General features: G+C 45.6%; 2 protein-coding genes across 2 annotated transcripts in view; one reads left to right on the top strand and one right to left on the bottom strand.

Moving 5' to 3' along the window:
• LOC148475109 (1-phosphatidylinositol 4,5-bisphosphate phosphodiesterase beta-2-like) overlaps positions 1-27,843 on the bottom strand; it is a 322,551-nt gene that overhangs the window by 135,532 nt on the left and 159,176 nt on the right. The gene's annotated exons all lie outside the window — the stretch shown is intronic.
• On the top strand, positions 1,659-4,906 carry LOC148475110 (uncharacterized). Its single transcript, XM_088457716.1, has 3 exons — positions 1,659-2,148; positions 2,657-2,918; positions 3,666-4,906. The coding sequence occupies exons 1-3, from the start codon at positions 1,659-1,661 to the stop codon at positions 4,366-4,368; spliced, it is 1,455 nt and encodes a 484-aa protein (XP_088313842.1). The 3' UTR covers positions 4,369-4,906.

Here is a 27,843-nt window from a genome sequence, read left to right as displayed (position 1 = left end):
CTCAGGCTAGAGCAGGAAATGGTGATAATGATTTTAATCCACCAAACATAGCAGGCCAGACAACAGCAGAAAGCGGGACCGAATGGGTAGCTAGTTGCAGAGTTTGGGCCCAGAGAGAGGCTGCTAATATGCCTGCTATAGAAGAGAACCAAACTAAGGGTCAATCTGTGGTGGAATATTATGAGCAACTCCTTAAGAGGCATACAGACAAGGGGTTTAACACATAAGACCCTGGTCATGTAAGGATTCTGAAATTAACTTTGTTTGCTGGAATGAATCCTGAATTAATGCGACAGTTAAAGGTCTGTAGGCCAGAATATTCCTCCATGCCTCTAAATGACCTAGTCAAAATACTTAGGTCTATAGAAGATAATGCTAAGGAAAGGCAAGAAAAGTGCGATAGGAAAAAAGATGCCATGCCCAAGCCCATGTATGTTCTTACTTACCCTAATTTAAATCTGAAGGGTAACAAGGAACAGGGCTATAGACCACCTAAGCCATCAGGCAGACCTAGTGGTCAGCAATCTAAAAGATCAGAAGAATGCATGAAAAAAGGGCTTTGTTTCAATTGCATGGAGCAGGGACACATTAAGAGGAATTGTCCCAAGTTAAAGAAACTCCAGACCCAAGACCTTTTGGTGAATCTTAGTCAGCAATAGGAAACGGGCCCCCAGAGTCTAATTTGTCCCTTAACATGTAATGCCCCAACAGGACCACAAATTATGATACCTGTTAAATTGGGAAATAAAAAGATAAACTGTCTCATAGACTCTGGGGCTGCTACAAGTCTCTTGAAAGAAAATATAGTAGATCCCAAGTATATGGGATCAGGCTCCACTAATGTAGTGGGAGTGGGGGGCCAATTTATCAGCCTCCCTAAAACCAAACCTATACAGATTGAATTAGACTCAGGAGTAGTGCTAACAACCCAGTTTCTAATTTCAAAAGATTCACCAGTGAATTTATTAGGAGCTGACCTATTGGCAGCTCTGGAAGCTAGCATAGTGTACAGAAATGGGGAAGCTATGTTAAGTACACCAGCAGGATTGTTGCAAACTATGGCCTATGACACTGCACAATCCCTAATGACATGTTTACCCTCTGAACAAAAGGAGGAACCCTTATTGTCTGTAATTGAGGCAAGGGTACCATCAGGGGTATGGGCAAAGGGAAAATGGATGTAGGACTCCTACCAGTAGATCCAGTAACAATCAAAATTAAACTTACAGCAACGCCTGTGAAAATGAAACAGTACCCCCTTAACGAAGGCCAGATACAGGCAATAGAAACACAGATACAACAATATGTACAAGCAGGAGTGTTAAAACCCTGCAGATCCCCATGGAACACTCCGTTGTATCCAATTAAGAAACGATCTAAGGATAATGAACCTGTATCTTACAGACTAATTCATGATCTTAGGGAGGTTAACAAGCGTAATTGATAGTCCTATTGTGCCAAATCCACATACGCTGCTAAATCAGATCCCTCCCTCTGCTACACACTTCACAGTCATAGACTTGGCGAATGCTTTTTTCTCAGTCCCTCTGACGGAAGAAAGTCAATTAATGTTAGCCTTCACTCACAAAAGTCAACAATACACATGGACAAGATTACCACAAGGAGGAGCCACTTCACCTAGTGCCTTCTCAGAAGCTATGACACTGGTATTAAAAGGATGGGTACCAATAGATCCAGAAACAGTGCTCATCCAGTATGTAGACGATTTGTTGCTATGTACCAATAGTGAAACAATGTGCATAGAAGAGACAGTGTCATTATTGAAATTTCTACATGAAGCACAATGTAAGGTGTCAAGAGACAAAATACAAGTTGCAAAGCCTAAGGTACAGTTCCTAGGCCATTGTATAACCCACCAGGCTAAGCACATCCTGGAAGAAAGAAAACAGATTATACTAGATGTAAAACCACCCCAGACACTGAAACAGTTAAGAGCCTTTTTAGGGCTGATCACATATTGTAGGGATTGGATCCCAGGTGCATCTTCTAAGCTTCAAATTCTATATGATGCACTAAAAGGTGATAAGCAGCAAGGCCCTCTTAAATTGACAGATGAGCAGAATCAGGTGTTTCAGGAGTTAAAGAAAGACATTATATCTGCTCCAGCCCTGGCTTTACCCAATTACAGTAAACCTTTCACACGATACTGTCATGAGGACCAGGGTCATGCACAAGGGGTGTTGACACAAGAACATGGGGGGTATGCAGAAGCCTTTGGCTTACTATTCCCTACAGCTAGATCCAGTCATCAGAGCTGCCCCAACCTGTATCAGGGGGCTAGCAGCGGCAGCCATTTTACTAGACAAAACTGCAGATATTGTGTTAGGTCATTCATTAATATTACAAGTGCCACATGCCGTTACAGAAATACTCAATCAGGCACAGACTAAACACTTATCTGCAGCTAGACTCACAAAATATGAAGTAGCCTTACTTACCCCGTGTAATGTAAACATACACAGGTGCACGGTATTGAATCCAGCGTCATTACTTCCGAAAGATTCAAAAGGAGGAAGTTTAGAAACAGGAGACATTGACACTCTAGCAGCACCAGATATGCTAATTAATAGTAGTGCTGCCAGTGACAGTAACGATAGCAGAAAGGAAAGTGAAAATCACAATCTTTTTTCTTCAGACACATGCTGCGAGCATGATTGTATTCAGCTTATGGAACAGGAAATCGCACAGATCTCTCCTGTATTAGACATACCAATTCCTAATGCACAATTAGAATTGTTTGTAGATGGTTCAAGGTATTATGTAGATGGCCACCCACATACAGGATATGCAGTTACTACTGCACATGAGCCAATCATTCAAGAACCTTTACCACCTACCATGTCAGCCCAAGAGGCTGAATTAGAGGCATTGAAGGCTGCATGCCTTTATGCTGAGGGACAGACTGTAAACATCTACACTGATTCCAGGTATGCCTACGGGATCGCTCAAGATTACGGTCCAATCTGGAAAAGTAGGAACTTTGTAGGGTCTACAGGTAAACCAATAAAACATGCAAACTTGATTAGACAGTTATTTGAGGCCTTTCAGGTTCCCAGGCAACTTTCAGTAATAAAGGTCAAAGCTCACACTAGGGAACAGACGCCAGAAGCAAAGGGAAATGCATGTGCGGATGCTGCTGCCAAGGAGGCAGCCCTTAAGCCCCTACAACAGTCACCACAATCAGCTTCTCTTATAGCATCAGCTGTAGAATCCCCTAAAGTGAGTCAGGACCTTCTCTTACAGTTCCAAAAACAGGCCTCTCCAGATGAGTTGAAAGCCTGGCAGAAACAAGGAGCTGTATGTATACAAGGAGAATGGTCATGTAAAGGACTCACTTGCCTGCCCAGGAGCCTCTACCCAGTGATGGCACAAATCCTGCATGGAAAGGTGCATGTGTCTAGAGACACCATGATCAACACTGTTAAAAAACATTGGCATGCTCCAGGGTTTGGCCAGGCTGCGCAAGCCTTTGTGTCCGGGTGCGTGGTATGTGCACTTCACAACCCTGGCAAAGCTGTCAAGGTACCACTCAAAAGCACCTCACAGACATTTTTTCCTTTTCAGAGAATCCAAATAGATTTCATCCAACTGCCTCCCTGCTCTGGGTATGTCTATGTCCTCGTGGCAACCGACCTTTATAGTCACTGGCCTGAGGCCAGGGCCTGTAGGGCAGCAAATGCTAAAACAGTAGCAAAAAAGCTAATCCAAGAAGTCATTTGCAGATATGGGGTACCAGAGACAATAGAAAGTGACAGAGGTACTCATTTTTCAAGTGAAATTGCACAACACTTAATGAGTGACCTAGGGATAGTCTCCGCTCTTCACGTGCCGTACCACCCCCAAAGTTCTGGGCGCGTGGAGAGACTAAATGGCACCCTAAAACTTAAGATACAAAAATTAATGGCAGAAACAAGTAAAACTTGGGTAGAATGCCTTCCAATGGCTCTACATTCTGTAAGAAATACCCCATTGAAAAAGACTAAGCTGACACCATATGAGATACTATTTGGTAGTCCATACAAACTTGGTTGTTACTTTCCTCAGCAGTTGCAACATCTACATGGTGATCTGACTGGTTATATGATACAGTTGCAGAAACAACTAACTCAAATCCACCATCAGGTGTTTTCATCTATTCCAGATCCCAACGCAGACTGTAGTTCTCACAAGCTGCAGCCTGGAGACTGGGTAGTCATCAAAAGACATCTGAGGAAGGTCCTTGAGCCCAGATACGAGGGTCCTTACCAGGTTCTCCTGACAACTCCTACAGCGGTGAAGGTGGCAGAGAAAAATACGTGGATACACGCATCGCATTGCAAGATCTTTACACAAGGGGAGTTGGAGTAAAATGAATAAATATATGCTTTTAGGCCCCAAGCCTGATAGAGGCTTGTGGGGATGTATTCTATGTTCTGCTATGGTTATTATACTTATTTTAGCAATGAATTTTGAGGAATTGATAAACAGGGGTGATGATGCTTTTAACAGTACAAATGGAACTAATCAATCCTTGGTACGAGTTAAAAGAGAATTGCATGAACAGCTTAATGAAATATGGGATAACAAGTTTTTGCAAATGCACTATCGATTAATGCAAGGTATTAACCTCACTGATTGTTGGATTTGTACACATTCCCCGATTTCAGCTAAAACCATGCCATATGTGGCAACCCCAGTAAGTTGGGATGAATTAAGTAAAGATATAGACACCTGGACTAGGCCAATAAAATTGACACATGAGCCATTTAACAACTCAGCAGTACAATTGTTTGTGGCTGGGTGGACCCAACCTCCCTTTTGGAAAGCAGTACGTGATGGTTCATTTGACCAGTGGAACAATTTTGGCCAAATGTGCTAGCAAGACGACTGTGTTAATATTAAAAATGAAGGGTCTAAAAATGCAAACCTAAACTTAGGAACTATTAATTTTAAAGTAAATGTTACCTTTTATGCTAAACAAGTAATTCGCTATATTGGTGAGGTACCGACACAACAATTACTAATAGAATATAACACTAGCGATACTAGATGGGAACAATATCTCAATCATTCCAGTGTTTGGGATAACACCACAAATGATATGCGATGTACTTCGGCTGACCAAGGTATATATCACGTGCTAGAGAGTTGCCCTGTAAAAAATACTTCAAGGTTGTTATGGCATGCTCAACAAGTAATTAAAACTGGACAGCATTTACTACCAGAAGGGTATTATTTTATGTGTGGTAATAAGGCATATAAATTTCTACCCTGGGGAGGGTCAGGCAGTTGCACTATAGCAAGACTGAGCCCTGCCTCATGGATAGCAGAAACCATAGATATAACCAATAGCCCAGCAAATCATCGAGTAAGGAAGGATCTTATAAAAAGTAAATCTCATGCTCATGATTTAGTATATATCCCATGGTATAAGAAAATGGGCCTAGCTTTATCAATATCCGGACTTAGTATAATAATATAGAAGCATTAGCTAAATTATTTGACAACGTTACAGATGAAATATTGGATGTATTAGAAATAGTTGATGAGACTTTAAGGTATCATACCAAGATTCTCAGACAGCATCAGCTGGTTCTGGACTATCTAACGGCCTCACAAGGGGGCATGTGTCAGATAGTGGGACCTGCTTGCTGTAATTATATAGCTGATAATTTTACTGACCCAATATATGCACACTTGAAGAAAGTCAAGGAATTGAAGGAGCAGTTTAGGAAGACGCATAATGATCCAGAGTATGATATTGATAGTAATGGATGGTTTTCACGGTTGAATCCAGCAAATTGGTTCAAGGGGATAGGAGGTTGGCTTTCAGGTATCCTCATGTTAATAGCTAAAGGATTTGCATTAGTAGTAATCATTTATATTGTTGTTAGATTTGTTGTATGGTTAATAAGGAAAATACTTACACTTGATTACTGTTCTAGGTTTAAAGCATCTAAAGAAATGTCAAAGACAACTATGATCCTGCTACATGAATACGCCCAGAACTTTTGTGTAATCTGCAAGACAAGAGAAGCATTGCTTTGCAGAGACTTATGTGAACAATGTATGGCAAAAATAGAAGACTTCTACAAGGATACGGATGAAAAGGAAGATTCAGGACTATAGGGACTAAGAGACTCATCGCCTATATGGTCTTGAATGGGCACTGCCCCATGCAGCTACCTCGTTAGGGGGGATAACTTGTTGTGTGAAGTAGGGACCAAATACATAGGGGGTGGGTCATGGCTAGGTAAGTTAGAAAAAAACAATAGTATGTAAGATTTGAATCGAAAAGGAGGAAAATGTGGAAGTATAGAATTCATTTTGTATCCTAAAAGTCTTTTCAAGTATGCCACGTATTCATTGTAAGTAAATGCACAGGGCAGGAAAGAGTTAATTCCGTGTGCAGACTCAGTCATATATTCACAGAAAAGCATATGTACATATATGGTAAGGTATGCGATTCCAAATCTTTACCTAGCCCTGTGGTTTTTTCTAAATGTAATCGAAAACAGATGTGTCCTTAAGAAACTATAAATGTATGTGCTTTGGCGCCATTAAACCAGAGATTGATTTCACACTACACAAGACAGTCGTGTTTTTAGATCTCTCCTGTGTACACAGCATTGTGCTGCAGCAAACAAAAGCAATGAGGGTCTCTGAGCTCATTGTATTTATAGCCATAGCTTAAATACAGGTCTGACACTAGAATGGTCCCTGCATTGTATAATGGTCACTAAACTGATCCCTGCATTGTATAATGGTCACTAGAATGGTCCCTGCATTGTAAAACAGTCACTAGAATGGTTCCTGCATTGTATAACAGTCACTAGAATGGTCCCTGCATTGTATAACAGTCACTAGAATGGTCCCTGCATTGTATAATAGTCACTAGAATGGTCCCTGCATTGTATAACAGTCACCACTAAAATGGTCCCTGCATTGTATAAGTCACTAACATGGTCCCTGCATTGTAAAATGGTCACTAGAATGGTCCCTGCATTGTATAATGGTCAGTAGAATGGTCCCTGCGTTGTATAACAGTCACTAGAATGGTCCCTGCATTGTATAACAGTCACCACTAAAATGGTCCCTGCATTGTATAACGGTCACAAAAATGGTCCCTGCATTGTATAACGGTCACAAAAATGGTCCCTGCATTGTATAACAGACACTAAAATGTCACTGCATTGTATAACGGTCACAAAAATGGTCCCTGCATTGTATAACAGACACTAAAATGTCACTGCATTGTATAACGGTCACAAAAATGGTCCCTGCATTGTATAACAGACACTAAAATGTCACTGCATTGTATAACGGTCACTATATCAGTCACTATGATAGTGATCCCTGTATTGTCTATCAGTAATTGGAATGATACCTGTATTGTATATCGGACACTAGTGTCTGTGTGCAATTTGTAGTGGTCACTAGAAAGGTCTCTGTTTTATCTGATGTTGCCGGTAGATGTATTTATTTTATAGTTCTTTATATTTTGTTGCCTATTTAAAGCACATCCACATTAGGCAAACTATGCCTACAGAGATTATTATCATGTATTTTCCCATTGCAATATACTGGAAGAAGAGAAACCGAAAGATTGCATAAGAAAAGAGGTGTTTTAAACCTCTAGGATGGGGGCAGGCATATATGCAAATTACTTGTGGGAGTTAGCCTATGGCAAGCAGGGGCAGGTTTGTAACAGGAACATTATATAGTGGGATAAAAGTGTGGGCCAAAGCCTCTTTGTTCCAGATTCTTCCAGGACAGGGAAGTGCATTTTGTCAGTTGTCATTTTCCTTAATAAAACTCTCTTAGTGCTTCTCCTTCTCTTCTTCTCTCCTCCTTTTCCTTATTGTATTTAGTCATTCTTTTCATTTACTTCATATCATTGCTTTTACTTTTCCTTTCTGTCCTCAATCACTGTCTTTTCTGATTTCTTGTTCTGCTGGGGGTGGGTGTAGCTATGTCCTGCCTAGTAATGAGCCTCCCCAGACCCTGGTCCCTGGCTCCACAGTGCCCCCATGTTATTAGGGGCTGCAGGTGTGGTTCCCCTATTGATAGTTCTATCCCCCCTCAGGCTGCTGCAGCAGCTTTGTGGAAGGTGTGCCAGTGCGGGGGAGGGGTGCTTCCCTTCAGTCCTTAATGCCCCTGGTCAATATCATCTTTGTGGCTGCAGTGGCCAGCACCATAGGCAAATGCAGGAGGGGTTTATGAGTGCCCCCCAGATTCCCTTGCTCATATGATCTGTAATGGAGCCTGCACATGAAATAAAAAGATTCAGCTCAGACAGGATGGCCCTACTTCTACATATAATTGCTTACTGTGTTTGCTGGTCCTGTATATGCCAGAATTATATCATTCAGTACATTCGTATGATGTATTTTATAGCTGGTGTAAGTGCTGATTATGCCCTCTTAATGGTAGAAAACAGTTGCAGCAAACAGTGTCAGTATTATGCTGGGCATTGAGGTATCATTGGGGGAATTGAATGCTTTAGTGATGTGTTATCTGACAGTAAGGGGTAATGGCTTTGACACTGCTTTATTTACCTATAGCACCTAAGATCTAGCTTTTATCTCCTTTGAATCATTATCAGTCAATAGAGGAAATTGTATTATATACTGTATTCTGAGTGTTTAACTTACAAAATAGACAGAATACATGTGCTACAGTGAATTTCTACAGGGTGCACAGCTTATTATTGCAATCACTGCCCCAAGCAGCTATCACCGGGAAGCTCCATTCTCAGCTATGCTCCTACTTCGACAAATATACATTGCTGGAGGTCACGCAGCCTTCGCGTCCTGCCTATGAGGGGTACAACGCGAGCAAAGCAGCTAGTTCAGTTCGTCAGGGCTAACAGCAGGCGTCTGGGGGAAAATGCTTCGCCTTTAATAATTCCATCTGTACGCAGGGACGAAAATGTCGTTTTCGTCACCTCTGCTTGCGATGTGGTGGCAACCACCCAGTTGACAAGTGTTTCAAGGTGGGTGCCCAGCAGCAGCCTGCACAGCCAGCAAAAGGCACAAGTGCTAAGTAAAGCTCCATCCCCTGTCCGTGTCACAGCGATAGAAAAATGGTTGAGTTGGTACCCGGTTCTGCAGGACGCAGAATTTTCGTTAAAAGGCTTCAGTTTTGGTTTTCGTTTACCTATTTGCAGGGATGTCGACACATATTCGCCTAGAAATTTGAAGTCTGCCTTTGAATTGCCTCACATTCTTAGGGAAAAAGTGGCTGGCGAGGTTAGCGTCAGGCGCATTGCAGGGCCTTTTGCAGAACCCCCATTAGGGATCTTGTGAATTCCCCGGTGGGAGTGGTTCCCTAGAAAATTCCAGGAAAATACAGGCTCATGCAACATCTGTCTTATCCGCCAGGCTCGTCAGTAAATTATGCCATACCAGTTGAGGTTTCCTCGGTGGTGTACCAGTCTTTTGACGATGCTTTGGACGTCATTAGGTGTTATGGTCCTGGCGCACTGATGGCTAAGATAGATGTTGAGTCAGCTTTTCGTCTACTTCCTTTGCACCCAGAGTCATTCCAGTTTATGGGTTTTTAGCTTGGACAACGGATATTGCATAGACAAATGCTTGCCTATGGGGTGTTCTGTGTCCTGTGCGTTTTTCGAGCGTTTTAGCACCTTCCTACACTGGTGCGCGGAATTTATTTATTTAATTTTTGCGGTAGTCATGGGATAGCCCACTATCTCGATGACTTTCTGTGTGTCGGCCCTTCCGGTTCAGGCAGATGCAGTTATCTTTTGCTTTCTTTACGAGCGCTGTTTTTTCATTTGGAGTTCCCGTTGCTGCGGACAAAACGGAGGGCCCTTCCACTTGCTTGTCATTCCTGGGTATCGAGATCTGTACCTCGGCGGGTTCTTGTCGCATTCCTCTCGATAAGCCTGTCAAGTTGCGTAATGCCATAGCGGAATGCACGGCTTCCAGTAGAATTACCCTGCGGCAGGCGCAATCCCTCCTGGGCCTGTAAAGTAACTCCAATGGGCAGAGTTTTTTCACGTAAATTGGAAAGGGCCACGGCTGGTGTCACTAACCGAGACATTTGCTACGTTTATCCTCAGAGATTAAGCAGGACCTCTCTGTCTGGGTCTTGTTTCTTCAGGATTTTACTGGCGTTCGGTTGTGGATGTCTCCAGCCGCTGACAATTTGCAGCTGCAGCTGTTCACCGACGCAGCAGGCACCACGAGGTTCGGATGTTACCTTGATGGCTCCTGGTGCGTTGGCCGTTGGCTGGAAGAATGGGTGGGAAAGGGTTTGACTAAGGACTTACTCCTTCTCAAACTCTTTCCCATAATGGTTTCCTTGGAAATCTGGGGGGAATGGTTACGCAATCGCAGCATCATTATCAGGTGTGACAACCTGGGCGTGGTCCATGCGATACAATCAGCAACATGCGGCTTCCCTGCTGGTTTTGCGCTTGCTAGCGCAGCTGTGCTCACATGTTTGCGCTGTAACATCATGTTTAAGGCAAGACACGTTCCTGGGGTGAAGAATGAGATAGCCGATGCGTTATCACATTTCCAGTGGGCTAAGTTCCGATCTGTGGCCCCTGGTGCTGACGTTGTGCTTTGCCCCTCTTATGTTTGGCAGGTGATCGAGCCGGCATGGAGGGCTTAGCAGAACAGTCTCTAGCCCCCTCCACGTTGCGAGCATATCGGCAGGCATGGAATGAATAGGAAGATTATTCCCGTAGCAGCAAACAGGCAGGTAAGAGTCAGCATCGTTCGATGCTTTCTTTTATTTGGAGTCTCCGTTTGGCTGGCAGATCCAGGGCTTCTGTTGCGCTCTCTTTGGGGGGCATTGCATTTTATTGTAAATTGAAGGGCCAACCTGACTTTACTAAAAGTTTTCTGATTGTGAAGGCTTTAAAGGGTTGGGCACGGGTCTCCCGGCCAGTAGCTGACCGTAGGAGACCTGTGGACGCTCATCTGCTTCCGGCAGTATTAGGGGCGGTTCTCGGAGTGGCTCTTACTGTGTATGAGGCGGTCCTGATTCAAGTGGTGTTTTCGGAGGCTTTTCACGGCACCTTGAGGGTATCGGAGCTGGTGGCATCATCCAAATGGGTTGATGCCGCCATGCTCCTCTCGGATATCCTGGTCAGTGAGAGGTCTGTTCTCTGTAGGATTCGGCGGTCGAAGACCGACCAGACTGGTAGGGGTAGGTGGATCTCGTTGGGTCCATCTAGGGACGAACAGATCTGCCCCGTGGCACTAGCTATGCGGTATGAGTTATTGCGGCCGGATGTTCCTGGTTCATTACTCATGCATATGGACAGGACTCTGCTTACCAAATACCAGTTTGGTTGGTTTTTGAAGAGGTGTGTATCAGTTTTAGGCCTCCCGCCTCAAGATTTTGGTACACACTCATTTCTGATCGGAGCCGCAACTTCGGCGGCAGCTGCGGGTTTCTCGGCATCAGAAATTAAGGCCCTAGGACGTTGGAAATCGGATAGTTATAAAGGTTACATTCGACCTAGGCGTTAAGGCCCTTTGTTTAAAGTCATTTCACAGTCTGTTCCGGTTACGTTTATATTTTATGCTTGCCTGGTTTTTGTCTTGTCTCATGTACTGTCCTGTCTTGTCTGTTACCCCTGTCCGTCCTACTCGGGATTAGCTACTCGCCATTGCTGGCAATGGGAGTCTTGAGGGATTTTACAATTTTTACCTAAACTGACGGATTCAATTCGGCTATTCTCAATCATTTAATTATTCCATAGTCCATCCCTCAGCAGGTTTTTATTTTACCTCTTGCCGAGTTCACCTGTTTTTTCCCAATTCCCCCCCACCCATTCTTCCCCTTTGTGTCTTCTGTTTGTCTCAGCCACTTTAAATAGTAAGTCGGCGACCAATAGAAATTTTTTCTTTTTGGCAGATACTCACTTATGTTCTATCAGATCCCACTAATACACCATAAAATGTTATTGTTTTATGACAATTACTAATTTTTTATTTACTGCTTTCCTCCACCTTTAGGATTGCTCTTTGACACGCAGGACATTTGGGTTATAGGCCACTCATATATTTTCTGGGCTGCTAGGTTTGAGTTCAGATCAAGCTCCAATTTTTGAATATTCAGCTAGGGTCCGTTGGATAGGTTCCAGAGGTATGAGATGGCATTCCTTTTGTCCTAAACTGTTAGAGTATGCAAGGCTTTTTGGTAGGCCACGTCTTTTGGTGGCTTATTTAGGAGGCAACGACTTAGGGCAGAGGTCCACTGTAGAATTACGAGTTGATATGGTCAACGATTTGGCGAGGGTGCTATCGGCCTGGCCCTTGTGTAAATTTATTTGGTCTTGCATTGTACCTCGACAGGTCTGGCGTGGGGTTAGGAGTTTTCCTGCTAATGACGAAGCTAGGAAGAAACTTAATTTCGCAGTTGCCAAATTTGTGATGGCCAATTATGGCCGTGTCATTTACCATAAGAACATTCAATTTCGAGTTAGTTATATGTATAGACCTGATGGAGTTCATTTAACAGAGGAGGGTTTGTCATTGTTTATTGGGGATCTTTTTGAGGAGTTGGCGTTATTGGGGTAGTACTTGGTATGGTGGCGGTGCGGCGGTTCTATAAGCAGAACCTTGCTGTGGCGGGAAAGAACGGCAGGTCGTCAGTCCGGGTGCAATTATGATTTAAGGGCGCTCCCTTCGTTGACTGGTAGTTGGCTGTACCAACCTAACGGGGGGCAGTATCACCACCTAAACGGGTGGGAAGTCAAGATGGGGGTGAGCGTTACCTTTTGTTGATGATATGAGTTACATGGTTATGTGTATGCACTCTGGGCGATCTACGCCTGCTATGCCTTTTGTTGTTTGTGTGTGGGCATAGCAGATCTGGCTGATTTCTGGCCGTCCTTTCTTTGCCACCAAACATCCTTAAATAAATAATAATTATTATTGCTCCAATAAATCGCCATCAAGTTATCTGCCAAATCCACGTCTCAGTGTCTTTATTTTATGTTAGTGGTTTGCACACATGACAACACCTCATCCGATAGAAGGTTTAAAGCTGGGTCACTTGCTTGTATTTGCCCTCCATACTAAACTTTGCCAGACAGCCCCTGCCTCCAGACCCCACACACACGCCTAGACTGCAGACTGCTACCCTCCAGCCCACACACATACTTGGACTGCAGACATCCCCCACCACACACACCTGGACTTCAGGCTGCTACCCTCAAGCCCCCACACACATACATGGACTACAGACTGCTGCCCTCCAGCCCCCCCCCACACACACACACACACACACTTGGACTACAGACTGCTACCCTCCCTACACACATAAACCTGGGCTGACAGCGACGGGCTGTCGTGCGACGATCAGTCTCCACATGCGCATTACACTTTCACCTGCCAGGGGCACAGCAAAGTCTGCAAGGGTTCACTGAAGCTGGAAAGGCTGTTGCTGGGACCCAGTGGTGTCACTCGGGGGGTGCGGGGGATGCAGACTTCGACAGGGTGACACCAAAAAGAGCAGCACACACACCCACGGGCCGCACCCCATCCACAGACACGTCCGCTGCCCACACACCCCCTTCCCCGGCACCACTGCACTTCCGCCGACCCCAAACGGGCTGGCCCTGCACGCCATCGCCGGGGGTCAGTTCTTTCTCTCCCCGCGGCCGGCGTCCAGAGCCACACAGCATTTCTCTGTGCCTGTGTGTGGCTCTGGACACCGGCTGCAGTGACGTCATCACGCACGCAGCACACCGGCTACGCTTGTTGTTATGGGAGGGAGAAGAAGAAGGAGGTGTGCGCCCGGACACCCCAAGTGCAAACCAGCCTTGACATCATGAAGAGAGGTAAGTAGTACTGCACAAGGGAGGGGGCACAGTATAAGGGGCATTACTGGGGGCGTTCTGGGGTCACTGCATAGGGGCACTACTGTATGGCTTCCAGCCCGGATTCCCGATCACAGATTGGGGGCTTCAATCCCCACTTGACCTTGGGTTATCAGGGATTCCCGCTTACCATCAGTGACCGCCTGTCACTGACTCTGCCCACTGCACCGTGGGTGTAACGATGCTGCCACCACCAAACTCTACCATCGGCATTTGGAACCGCTTCTTAGGTACACTCAGGCTCCTACCTCGGCACCTGGAACCGCTTCTGCTGCGTATGCGTTTGACTAGCTGCGGCCATACCCCCTGATTGGTGTCGGCTGATTCCTCCTGCTCCCTCGCAAGGGACCAGGTCTGCACGGTAGCTTGGCAGAGTGCTTGAACTTGGGGACACGGAGACCTTACCCAGAACAGCCGGAGAACGGAATAGCGTTTGGCGCAATTCTGTTGGTCACAGAATTGAGGCAATTGAAGTCAGGCAAGATGTTTATTGCTCAAAGACTCAACCTTCCGGATGAAGGGGTACATTAGCATACAGGAATCTTAACAGCAGTTCTTCTCCACAAAGGATTTTCAAAGATGTACACATACAAGGCTCACAGGCCCTCTTTTTATATCATTCTTACACACAATATCACAGGGGGATAAATCCGCCCTGTGTTCCTCTCAACCAATCATGCTTCCTCACATAATATAATTTAACCACATATTATATTTCAAAGGAGTCACCCAATTTCCTCCTTTCTAATCTACCACCCAAACCTAAACATAAACTCATTTATCATACATTATAACTGTCTCCTAAAATGTTGACATAACATTTCACAGGAAATAGTAAATGACATTCATCCTTCCCAATGGAAGTATCTATCAGTTTGGCATTCCCAACCTTAACACATTCAGTGACATCCAAAAGGGGCTTCTTAAAAACAAACAAATTGTCTTTTCAAAGGAAGTGCTGTAAATTAAGGGTTTGACCATATGACACTATTCACACCTTCACACAGAAAGCTGTCATCCTGGTCTCAGGTCTTTCAGTCTTTCTATTCATCAGACCTCCTGCTAGGAAATCACAATCAGCACCTAATTTTCTACAGTCACAAGCTTGTCATGTCTTATACAGGCATATACAAGAAGTGCATTTTCTCTACAAAATATACATTTCAAATCATACATTTTAAATACAGTCACATCTCATTACTGTGCACAGCATCAGGCTTTTTACCCTGCAGCACTGTAGCCCAGGACCTGCTGTCCTGGCTCAGTGCTGCACATACCATTTTAAATACGTTTTTATTTTTTAAACACTCGGCGCCTAGCGCAGAGTACACATTTACAATGGACGCCTGGTGTCTTTTGTCCTTTTAAAAATGGCGCCGCAGCACGGGGGTTAACCCCTTCAGTGCCGCGGCCGCCATTATACACGTGGGGCCGGCCTCCGGCCACAGGCACAGTATAAGGGCACTACTGGGGGCAACAGCATAATGGGCACTACTGTCTGGGGGCACTGCATAAGAGCACTACTGGAGGTACAGTATAAGGGAACTACTGGGGGCACTGCATAAGGGGCGCTCCTGGGGGTATTGTATAAGGGGCAAAACTGGGGGCACTACATAAGAGCACTACTGGGGGTACTGTATAAGGGAACTACTAGGGGCACTTCATAAGAGGCGCTCCTGGGGGTACTGTATAAGGGGTACTACTGGGGGCATTGTGTAAAAGGGGCACTATTGTGTGTCGTAACATAAATAAGGGACACTACTTTATGGTGTAATGTGAATCAGGGGCACTATGGCCCTCATTCAGAGCCACTCGCTAGCGGCAGTACGCTCGTTCCGAGCGATGTTCGCACATCTGCGCATGCGTACGGTTTTTAGTACGCATGCGCGAACCAGTCAGTGCGGCCGAAAATCGTTGGTACGCAATATAGCGAGGGCCTGCTATTTTGAGTGACAGAATGAGGCATATGTGGGTGGTAACAGGGGAAGGTGCTTGAAAACGGGGAGTGGAGATCCGAACGCAGGCGTGCTTAAAGGTCAAAACGGGCGTTTTAAGGGAGTGCATAATTAATACAGCAGCGTCATTGACCACGTCACTTGGTTTTTTTTAACTCAGAACTGCTCGCAAAATAGCGGTTGAAAACACCAACCACAAGAATAGCGAGCAGTTCATACGCTGTACGATGTACTCGATTAATCTAATAAATAGCGGACATGACGTATGGTGCGTGCGGCCAGGGGGCGTTTTTATCAAAAAAACGAGCGTATGTTTTGCTCGTTCAGACTTAGAGGTGGGAACAGACTGCAATTTGCGAACGGATCATTTGAATAGCCACCCCTTGTTTTTGAACGAACGACCACAAATAGCGAACGGCTCTGAATCAGGCCCAATGTGCGGTGTAATGTGAATAAGTTTGTGCTACTGTGTGGCACGTTTGAATTAGGGATAGTATTGTATGACCATGCCCCTTTCTTTCGAGATCACGCTCCTTTTTTGAACCACATGTCTTAGGCGCACGCTGTCCTTTTATTGATAAAGCGCCGAGGAAGGGGGGGTCATTCCACCACGTCTCTAGGACCACTTTAATCACTGCTACCCAGAATACCGGGCATGGCGTGCGCCTGGAATTCTGGGAGGAGCACAGTGTGACTGCTGGTAAGGGGGAAGAGTTCGCGGAGCTGCGCACCTTGGACCCGATTTTTTATTTTTTTTGGTGGGGGGAGGGGTTACCGTGCATTACAGCACTGAGTGACAACAGCTCTAGTGACGTCTCTGGTGGGTCCTCAATGCCTGCTATGGGGAATGCATCACTATTGCCATGTATAGATGGTGCAAGCGGTACAGTGATAAACAGTGATATGCTAAGCTTACCGCTGTTTGTTAAATAATTAAAGGAGACCATAACCTCTTTAGTAACTGCTAAAGGGATTATGTTTCGCTATTAAATGGGGCCCTATATTGTCTCTTTTTCTGAGAAATATCCACCATTTTATTTCCCTCTTAATAAGGGCAGATGTACAGTACTAAGCTCTGGAAAGTGATAAACTGGAGAGTGATAAACCACCAGCCACTCAGCTCCTAACTGTCATTTTTCAAACTGTAACAAGAGTTAGGAGCTGATTGGCTGGTAGTTTATCACTCTCCAATTTATCACTTTCTAGAGCATAGTACATCTCCCCCAGAATGTTTTATTTATTTAAGTGTATGTATTGAAACTGACATCCCTATTTGAGTCATTGATTAGGACACTCATTGTTTATCTATGCCGGTCGTTCTGCGCGTGAGATCTCGCAATCTCTATTTAAGGATGAGTCATTGCTAGTGCTCTGGACTTGCCCCCCAGGCTAAAAGCTGTCAGCCAGCCCCTGCGGATGGGCATCAGAAAGCTGCATCCGATGGCTGGCAACCATCGAATTTCCGGTATTCAATGGAAATAGTACTTCCATCGAATTGGAAACATTGATAGTCCATCCCTACCCACCACATGGCTCTATCATTAGGTGAAGTGTCCCCTTGGAAAGGTACATTTCCACTTCGGCATGGTTATATGCCGAAGATTATATTCCCCCTCTATGCCCTCGTGGATGGTAGGGAATGACGTTGGATAGTGGCTGATGAAGTCAGGGTATAAAAACTGAAGGGGATCTATCCACTTCCCTGTCCTCTTACTATGTATAAAGCATGTTAGGAAATAACTGCAAATACTCTCTTGTACCACCTGGTGTCATTGTTGAGTTATCAATACACTAAAATAAAGGCCCCTATTTAATACAATCCACATTTAAAATGTGGTTGTAGTACTAAATGCGCATTGGGAATTTAGGAGATATCACATGGATGTACTAACATATGTATGCAGGGACAGAGCTTGCGATAAAGCTCTGTCCCTGCGAATCACTTCTCCCTGTATTTTTCGGGAAAAATACAGGGAGAATGTGTCTGCGCATGTGCCACCGCCAGCTACCACTACACCCCCCTGCGCGACCTAGCGCCCCCCACGACACAAAATAATGTTAATATATATGCCCCTAAATGTTTTTCTACTTCAGGGTCCATAGGGGGTCCACAGGGTTGAGGTTGGGGACCAAATCCGGGCACCACGCAGTTAAAGCTTTTAGCTCCCAGGATGCACTGGGTCCACTCTCCCTATAACCCCTCCCCCAAGCCAGAGGCACCTCAGTTTAGGTTGGTGCCCGGCCGGAGTCGGGTCACCGTTATCGCAGGGGGGGCTGATTAGCAGCCACAAGCTTTCTTTTTCTTTTATGAGTTCACAGGTTTTTTGTTACTTTTGGACTCTTCAGAGCGGCAGCGTCGGACTGTCCGTAGGACGTCCAAGCCGCCGCTCCGTCACCCCGCCGGCGCTGAGACGCCACTACAGATCTGGAGATCTCAACGGGACCCCAGAGTCTGTACTAGCCGGACTCTGCGGGCGCCCAGGACTGCGGCCGGATCAACGGGGAGCAGGTAAGGTCGCGGATCACCACTTGTGGTGATCCGCGCATTTATAATGCAGTCCGATGCCTCCGGTCTCTGGGGACAGTCCGGAGGTGCTGGCAGTGGCGGCGGGCCCCCCCCATACACCGTGTGTCCACTAGACCACCAGGGACTTAACGATCGGCGCAGGGAGCCAGCGTCCCGGGGTTAATAGCCGGCCAGGGGAGGAAGCCTTCCCTGTTGTAGCGGCTCCTCCCCTCAGCTCAGCGCGCCTTTCAGTATTATAGTCTGGCGTCACTGAGCTGCTTCCTCCACGGGCCACACTTCCTCTGAGGTCTCCAGGCGGCCATTTTACTACTGTGGTGCAACAGCAGATCTCCAAGGATGGCAGTTGGTCCAGTCCCCCTGCGTACCTGGCCATTTAGGTCAGTGTACACAGAGCTATAGCCTCCCAGACACTGAATCTGGGCAGTATATTATATGTCATGTTTATGTATATATAGATATTTCTGCGTTGTATGTGACTTATGCTAGTGCTGACTGTCTGTGCTTTATTCTCTATCCTGTCAGTGTATGTCTATCCCTTTTCTTTACCAACTGCCCTAATACAGGTGTACTTAGGGTGGTTCTGAGACCTCACATATATATATTTGTCAATATTTGTGAGGTTTGTCACATACTGTTGCGTGCTGCACGTTGCCATATGTGAGGTGGAACTGTGTGTTGCATACGCTGACAATGGGTCCCTGCAGCTAATCTTTCCGTCAGTCAGGACCAGTATAGCGCTGCTTAATATTTCTGCCAAGATGGTTAGTCAGATAGGCCTGACCAGGAGATAGAGCACGATACTGCACCCATTTTTGCTATCCTGCAAGTCATGGACTGCAGGTAGTAGTGCGGAGGACTTGACTCAGAAAGGGTTATGTATGCGGCGCCATCGGGTGCCAGGCCCCTTACACGACCCCCTTGGGCAGTTTGTTTTCTCAGGTTCCTGGTCTCCATTGCGGATGGCCGGACGGCCCCCATTGTTGTAACTCACTTGGGGTTACTTCCCCATACTGCCCTTTTCATCTCAGGGTATCTCGCAGTTTCTTGCACTTTACCCCTGTGACACAGACTGTCGCTCCATACCGGGGTTTTTCACAGTACATGAATTCCCACTGGTACCATAACAGTCTGACATTCCCCTTGCAGGGATTAACACGACAGCCACCCTGGGTGGAGGTCGTTTCTACAAAACACAAAATGGTGTGATAAACACCCTGTGGTTACTTCCAATTTGGCTCTGCCGTCTAACATAGGGTGAACTGGATGATGTGTCGGGCTCTTTCCCTCTCACACGGGGGGGAGCCTATTTCAAGTATTGTTATTATCCCTGCTTTGGGGCTAGCAGTCAGGTCCATTCTAGTTATAAAGAATGTCGAACCTGCACCTAAATCATGCACCCTCAGTTTAACGTGTCTTCGGCTGTGTTCCCCGTCTCTGACCAACGGGTGGATCTCATGGCGGGAGTCTGGCTATCGCCAGATAGGAGGTCTCACAAAAGCGTTTGGCCTCCAGTTTTCCCTTTCCCTGTGGGTCAGCAACAAATAGTAGAAATCACCTCCTGGGGTGGATTTGCATGTTACTTGTCTGATTACAGGCTATACTACGCCTCCCATTCTACGGATCCGTAGGTGGTAACCTTGCCTGAAATCAATATACTCGCTTTCAGGGGCTGTTGCCCGTCCTACCATGGCTATCGCAGGGTTGGCTGGCACTATTGCATTCTGGACTGATGCATTTGTAAAGTTTTTTTCCCTCCAGCACGGCTAGGGTCCAAATGTTTTTTCGTCGCTCACATAAAATATGCACATACCCTATGGCTGCTCTCTGGGAAAATGCTCTCCGGAGGAGCGTCGGTCTTTGGTCATCTCATCCAGGTTAATCTTTACAACGGACGCCAGTCTCTGGGGAGCAGTGTCTGGTCCGCATTCGTTTCAGGGCAGTTGGACGTCTGTCGATTCCACCCTGCCAATTAACTTGTTGGAACTTTAAGCTATCTTGGGTCTTCACTCTGGCCTAACACATACTTCACGGTAAACCTGAAAAGGTTCTGTCCGACAATGTCACAACAGTGACTTACATCTAGGAGACTCTGGACCTGATTCAGAGCCAGACGCTCTGACAGAGCGCTCGCTCTGAATCAGGGCCGGCCCTCTGGTTTTTCAGAACGGCCTCCTGGCCGCTCGCATAGCTGTGGGTGACCACCCACAGCTATAGCGAGCGGCCATGATGATGGTCGCGATGGTCAAGACCATCGCGACCATCGGGCTTGCGACAAGACCCTTGTGGTAGGGTCTCGTTGCCGCAAGCCCAAGAGTGCTTTTGGCTCTCCCATGGGAACGCCTCAGTCTGGGCAGCCACGCCCCTGGCCCGCCCACCAAAGGGGGCGTGCTGTCACTCAACATCGACAGCACGCCCGCTTTGGTACGAGACCCGGAGCGACGGTTTGCCCGTCGCTATCCGGGTCTCGCACATGCGCACGACGGAGCCGGCTGCGTCGTGCGCATGCGCACTGGGCAACCATCGGCCCGCTTGCGAGCGCATAGCGCTCGCAAGCGGGTCTGAATCAGGCCCTCTGGTCGTTGGGCAGCAATGACAGGAATGCAGTGCCAGATTAATGTCCACATGGGCCTGGAGCTAAAATTCATGAAGGGCCTATAGTGTGTCACTGCAGGGGGTGTGACAATTGCTGCGGTGATGTGGGGGCATGACCACTGTGGAGTGGTCTACACAGGGGGTGTGACCTATGCCATGGGTGTGGCTATCTTCATGGAGGGCATAGCTAGTGCCTACCTTCAACCACTTTATAGTAGAGAAATAGCAAGAAAACTGGTTTGTTTGTTTTTTGTGAAAGGATGTGAACTGTATTGTCTGTCTTTCCGTGACTGCTAGTACAGTTTAGTTTGATAAAAAAAAAATGTTCACTGATTATTGCCATATTTCCATAAGTGTTCATCCCACATCCCTAATCACTGCAGCAAATTAATAAATGAACTGCCATCTTTAGCTGTTCCTTTTTAATAAAACTGCAGTGGTAATACTGGACCAGGACGGGGTTAACTTACTGCTGTTTAGCTGTGCATGCATGAGCTGGGTTGGGGCCCAGGGTGGGGCGCTATGTAGTATGAATGAGAGCAGGAAGAGAACGGTCTATTCCTGCTTATCTACCCTGAGGGCGCACATTACGCTATCCTGAGATGGTGTTATGTGTTAAGCTGGGTACACACTAGACAGTAGATTGGACCATTTCACGATTTTAGACGAGTTGAAACGACAAATTGTCCACATTGTCTACTGTGTACGCACTATTGCGCACTCCTGTGCTTCGTTCATCACATCCTCTGTTCTGCCTGTAATGCAGCAACATATGCAGTGCATATTAATGAAGGCTGGACCTACATAATTCCGTTGTTCATTAAATATTCTAATGTGTACCGGCTACTAATGTGCACCGATATCTGTTGCGTTCCCTCCATTTCTGACTACAAAGCAGCTCCCATAGGTTCCAATACGGATTTACCAAGCTCTGAAAAGCGATGCCTATAGTAGCCTATGGGCTACTGTATACCAGAGTGATCTTCCATCTGCGCCGGATGACGCATGCCCAGGCCAACGAACGAGCATGCGCAGTACACGCACAGACAGAGCCAGTGTCCCGACAAGAGATTATTCCTAAATTTGTGTGAAAATTGTAATTGTCAAATGTAAGCAATATGATCATATCCCATCCACATTTAAAATGTGGGAAATGACAAATTGACCCCTTAGCAACAATAAAACAGTCATGGCATGTCACTGCCAATTATAGATACATCTTGCAGTTCTATTACACCCTACACTATGACTAGATCTCCTACACCCTGCCCTATATATTTTCACACATACATACATATACATATGTTATTTATAATATGTGGGATCTGTCGGAGATATATATATGTGTATACGTACATATATACACACATACATACATATACATATGTTATTTATAATATGTGGGATCTGTCGGAGATATATATATGTGTATACGTACATATATACTAGGGATGTGCAGGCTCGGATAGGTTCGAGTTTGCACGTGGAGTTCGGATTTTTCCCTCCAAAAAAACGGAACTCAGAACGAGGCAAAACGTCATCTTACATGGACGAACATCATCATTCCTGGTCTTTTGTCCAGGAATGATGATGTTCGTCCATGTAAGATGACGTTTTGCCTCGTTCTGAGTTCCGTTTTTTTGGAGGGAAAAATCCGAACTCCACGTGCAAACTCGAACCTATCCGAGCCTGCACATCCCTAATATATACACACATACATACATATACATATGTTATTTCTAATATGTGGGATCTGTCGGAGATATATATATATGTGTATACGTACATATATACACACATACATATATACACATAAATATCCCCTCCAGACCGCACATACATATATATATATACATATGTTATTTATAATATGTGGGATCTGTCGGAGATATATATATGTGTATATGTACATATATACACACATACATATATACACATAAATATCCCCTCCAGACCGCACATACATATATATATATACATATGTTATTTATAATATGTGGGATCTGTCGGAGATATATATATGTGTATATGTACATATATACACACATACATATATACACATAAATATCCCCTCCAGACCGCACATACTATTATGATAAAAAACTGAGAATTCATTTTTATCTACCTCATTCTCACCTCTCCCAGGTGACAGGGCTCAGTCAGTCAGTCACAAGGAGGCCTGCTTGATGGAGCTGCTCTCTCTGTAATGCCGGATTAACGGCAGAGCGTATAGGGTGGTCACACATGGAGGCACCCCACACATAGCCCCTACTTTGGCACACTGGCTCCGAGACCCTGCACACAGTGTGATTGTGCTGTGACTGTGCAGTGCAGCAGGGACGCAGAGGAGAAGCATGCATGCACTGTTACTCTATACGACGCAGGGAGGGCATGTGAAGCCGTCCATATGGCTCGCCACCCTTTGCACTCCCAACTCTGGTCCCCTTGGTGACAATCGGTCCCGTAATGTGCGCCTCAAGCTCCTATAGCCACCCAATTTACAACTGTGTGTGTGTATATATATTATATATCTATCCAGGTGTATATATACATATATACACAATATATATATATATATATATACATACATATTTACACAATATATATATATATATATATATATATATATACACACACACACATACACTTCACACATAAATATATATACATATTTACATACCCAGACATAGACATATTCATATACATATACATTCACATATTTATACTATATACAGACACTATACTGTGTGTATATATATATATATATATATATATACACAGTATATATATATATATATATATATATATACATACACACACACACATGTGTACATACATATATATTTATTACAGTTACACACACATATGCAGATGCCAGATATTACACCCACCTTCCTGAGTTTTCTCACAATGTGTCCGTCTGTAGTTGCCAGGGAAGGGTGAGGAGTGAATGGGCGGGGCTTTAGAAAACCCGGGGACTGAGCTTTGGACATGCCAGTGTTAACAACTTTAGGGGCGGGGCTTATGGTAAATTAGGGGCGGAGCTTAACGGGACTCAGGACGGGCTTTCAAACAGCCCGTGGGCAGAGTTTCGGACATTCTGTGGGCAGAGTTTGAGAGCAGGCCCAAGGGTAGGTGGATCTCCGAGCGGCGTGGGATGGAATGGGCGATGACAATGAGATTCTGTCAGCCAGTAGAATGGCAGCAGGACTTTGGAATGCTGTTGTGTTGGTGACAGGAAAAACATTTCTTCTTTCCTGTCAGCACTGCACTGCTGTGGGTCCTCCTGTGGGCCTATTTCCATGGGGTGGCCTGGAGCTGAAGCTCCACCCGCCCCATTGGTAATCCGGCCCTGCAGGAATGTCACACATTCGGTCATAATCCAAGGGTCCCCTCCCCACCATCTCTGCAGTGTTCATTCCGGGAGTTCTCTATTGGGAAGTGGGCTTCCTCAGCCGTTACGACGTGCATTCCGAGGGCTGGTCTCTTCTCCAAGAGAGGTTTCAACTCCTAGTGAGCAGAGGGGGCCTCCCGGAGGTGGTACTCATGGCCTTCAGACTCTGTCACACCCTGCTGGTGTTAGGGTCCAGAACTAGAGGTGCTGTAGCATCCTTCAGGTGACGTGTTGTCGGTACAGTGGACCTTCCACTTTGTGTACCTGTTTCCTACGGCCTCCCTTCTTCCTTGAGGTCTTTGGGAGTTCATTCAAAACGGAAGTGCCCTCCTGCTGGTGGCTCCAGATTGCCCCAGACGTCACTGGTACTTACATTTTTGGAGTCTCGCCATCGACACTCTGTTCCTGCTGCCTCCATATCCGGACTTGTTGTCTCAGGGCCCTTCCCTTTCCCTGGTCCTGGATCATTTGTCTTTGATTACGTCCCTACTGTGGTCCTAAGGCTTCTCTGGCTCTGTCATCATCCACATGTTTGGAGCGCATAGGCCTACTTTTGCTGGGATCTACCACAGACTGTGGCATAATTAATTCTTATGGGTATCGTACCTCTTGCTACAGTCCTCCGGTGTTTAGGATTTCCAGAAGTTCTGGCATTCCTTCCAGCTGGCTTAGGTCTCACCCTCCGCCTGGCCTTCCTGAGAGTGCAGATCTCTGCACTGCCAGTATGGTTCGGTTGTGGAATTGCTCCACTCTCGGGTATCCGGACCATCCTTCAGGGTGTTTTCTAGATTCTGCCTCCCTTTGTCCCCCCTAGGGGCTCCTTGGGATTTGGTAGTGGTTCTTCGTGTCCTCCTGGGACCTTCACTTGAACCACTAGCTTTGATAGCCATTACATGGTCTGTGGCTTAGTCTCTCTCTCTTATGGTGTTTGCTTCCGCCAGGAGAGTGTCGGTATTGGGAGCATTCTCATGTCAGGTTTGTTATTTGCACTCGCCCTGTGTCTCTTCCTAAAGTGGTTTTTAAGTTCCATATTATTCTGGAACTTATGGTACTGACATTTCAGTAACCAGTCCTCTCGGCTGGTGTGGCCTCCTTGACTGTGGTCCGGCCTCTTCGAATTTATGTGATCCATTCAAGTTCCTTCAGGAAATCAGACTCCTTATTTGTAGTCTATGGATTTCTGGATTTCACAGGAAAGGATGGCCAGCCAATAAACAGATGTTGACTGGATGGCTTCGTATGTCTTTCTCAGGGGCCTACACGTAGGAAGGCCTTTCTGTTTCTGTTGATGCTTGTTTTTCCTCGGGCTGTGGGCCCCTCGTGGGCGGCTCGCTGTGGCGCCTCGGCTGTTTTGCCTTGCAAGGTGGCCATGTGGTCTTCTGTCCACACCTTTTTATGGTTCTATGCATTGGTTTCCTTTACAGGTCCTCTCAGGATGCTACCTTTGGGCGACAGATTCTCCTCTCAGCACAGGAGCGTCCCCACCCTTATAAGGACTGCTTTGGGACATCCCCAAGGTCAAACTTGTGGACCCCCTATGGACCCTGAAGTAGAAAACAAGAGATACGGTAAGAACTTACCTTTGTTATCTCTGTTTCTACGAAGTCCATAGGGTCCACAGGGCACCCTCCCTGCCGCACCTGGCTTCATATGGGCTGTGTTACTGGTCACCAGTTTCCCGTCTCCTTCTCTGTGAGTATGGTTATTGAGTGTTCCAGTCTTCTCTCTCTTTCTTTCCTCCTCCGGCCTTTGGCTACTTACAAACTGAGATGCCTCTGACTTGGGGGAGGGGTTATAGGGAGAGTGGACCCAGTGCATCCTGGGAACTAAAAGCTTTAACTGCGTGGTGCCCGGATTTGGTTCCCAACCTATACCCCAAGGTCAACCCTGTGGACCCTATGGACTACGTAGAAACAGAGATAACAAAGGTAAGTTCTTACCATATATCTTGCTATCAGGCTTATTCATGATGTTAGTTATCAGGGTCCGAACAGACACCGATAATTAACATTCTAACTCACCACGGAATCCGGAGCAATTTATCATTGCTCCAGCCGTGACAGCTGATGCGAAATCAGCTGTCCCCAAGAGCGGCTTCACTGCTCCTTTTCGGAGAGGTGAATCTTTTCACTGCTCCTTTCGGAGATATCTGTATGGGGACAGCAGGCCATTCCGCAAAAGGAAGGTAAGTAGGAGATATCTGTATGGGGACAGCGGGCCATTCTGCACATCTGATCATACGATCCGTTTTAGGAGCTGCGGGAGCGCGCATTGGATCGTATCCTACGCCAAAAATACACGATTTCTACACGATTCATCATAAGACTCGTCAAAAATTGGCCAATCGACCCGAAATCGTGCAGGTGTCTTGCCAGCATAACTGTGTGTAGTTTGAGAGCAGCACAGGGTCTGCTACTTTTGGTACGATAGGCCCATCACTCTGATATTCTTCTCCTTCTGTAATTTACCGAGTTTACCTCTAATTTAAAAATCTGGAGTAACTATATGAAATGGAGTCTTTATTTATAAAGTAGCACATATTATATAATTTAGGGGAAATAAAAAGAAAATTATTGCAGTATTCCCAATCACATTGCAAACTTTTTTCTTTTAGTTGTGTTCTATGGGCCTAATTCACAGGCAGCTTTGCAATTGCGATCCTTGCAGATATGGTAATGCACAGGAGGCATCACGCCTCCTGTGCATTACTTATCCAAGCTGCGTTGTTCAACGCAGCATCGGATACTCTGCGGGAACATCGGCCGGCTAAGGTGACCCATGGGGGTCACGCAAGCTGGCCACCACAGATGAGAAGAAACGTTTCAGGAAATCTCCATCAGCCAACGGAGATCCTGATCTCTCCCTCTTCCCCCCCCCCCTACCAACGGCGGCCATCACCGCCCCCATGCACTGCTGAATGAAGCCCTATGATCAGTGAAATATATTATACATCATATACAAGCTGTCCCCTACTCTGTCTAATTTACAATAAATAATATAGATACTGGATTATCGTGCAGCAGTTTAATTGTGCTATTTACTATAAATTCAGGGGAATTTACAACATACATACAGCAATATATTGTTAGACAATAGGTGACAGGTCAACGCTTTCTAGAGCTTACAGTGTAAAATTAAAATAGGGAAATGGTACTTATAAATATATATATGTCTGAATTAAATAAAATTGTATTATATGTTATGCAAATCCTGCACTTTTCTGAGTATTCTTACTTTCCTGAAATGTAACTTTGTTTTATGCTTTCTTCATTTAACTGGCAGAATCACACATGTGAAATGACACTGAGGTAACTGTGAGTGACCAGAAACTTTTCCATCTCCACATCCTCTTGTAACGCTAACAACAAAAGGAGATGTGGTCAGCAGCCTTGTAAAGTATAATGCAAAGACCCAACTGTCCAATATCTGCTAGGAGTGATAAATAGAATAAATCACAATGTATTGTATTTCTTTTCTGCAGTTAAACCATCTGGATGTAAGTTGTTGTGTA

This window comes from Taudactylus pleione, unplaced genomic scaffold, assembly GCF_031769625.1.
Source record: "Taudactylus pleione unplaced genomic scaffold, aTauple2 ptg000778l, whole genome shotgun sequence".
NCBI classification, from domain to species: Eukaryota; Metazoa; Chordata; class Amphibia; order Anura; family Myobatrachidae; genus Taudactylus; species Taudactylus pleione.
The sequence above is the reverse complement of the archived record's forward strand: the minus strand, read 5'-3'. Positions and strand labels throughout refer to the sequence as shown.

What these genes read in the sequence shown, in the direction of transcription:
- LOC148475110 (XM_088457716.1), top strand. Translation starts at nt 1,659, where the DNA reads ATGACACTGGTATTAAAAGGATGGGTACCAATAGATCCAGAAACAGTG. An exon ending in CCTGGCTTTACCCAATTACA is followed by an intron (nt 2,149 to 2,656) that starts GTAAACCTTTCA and finishes TTTTTTCTTCAG; the next exon opens with ACACATGCTGCGAGCATGAT. An exon ending in GCATGCCTTTATGCTGAGGG is followed by an intron (nt 2,919 to 3,665) that starts ACAGACTGTAAA and finishes CCTTTATAGTCA; the next exon opens with CTGGCCTGAGGCCAGGGCCT.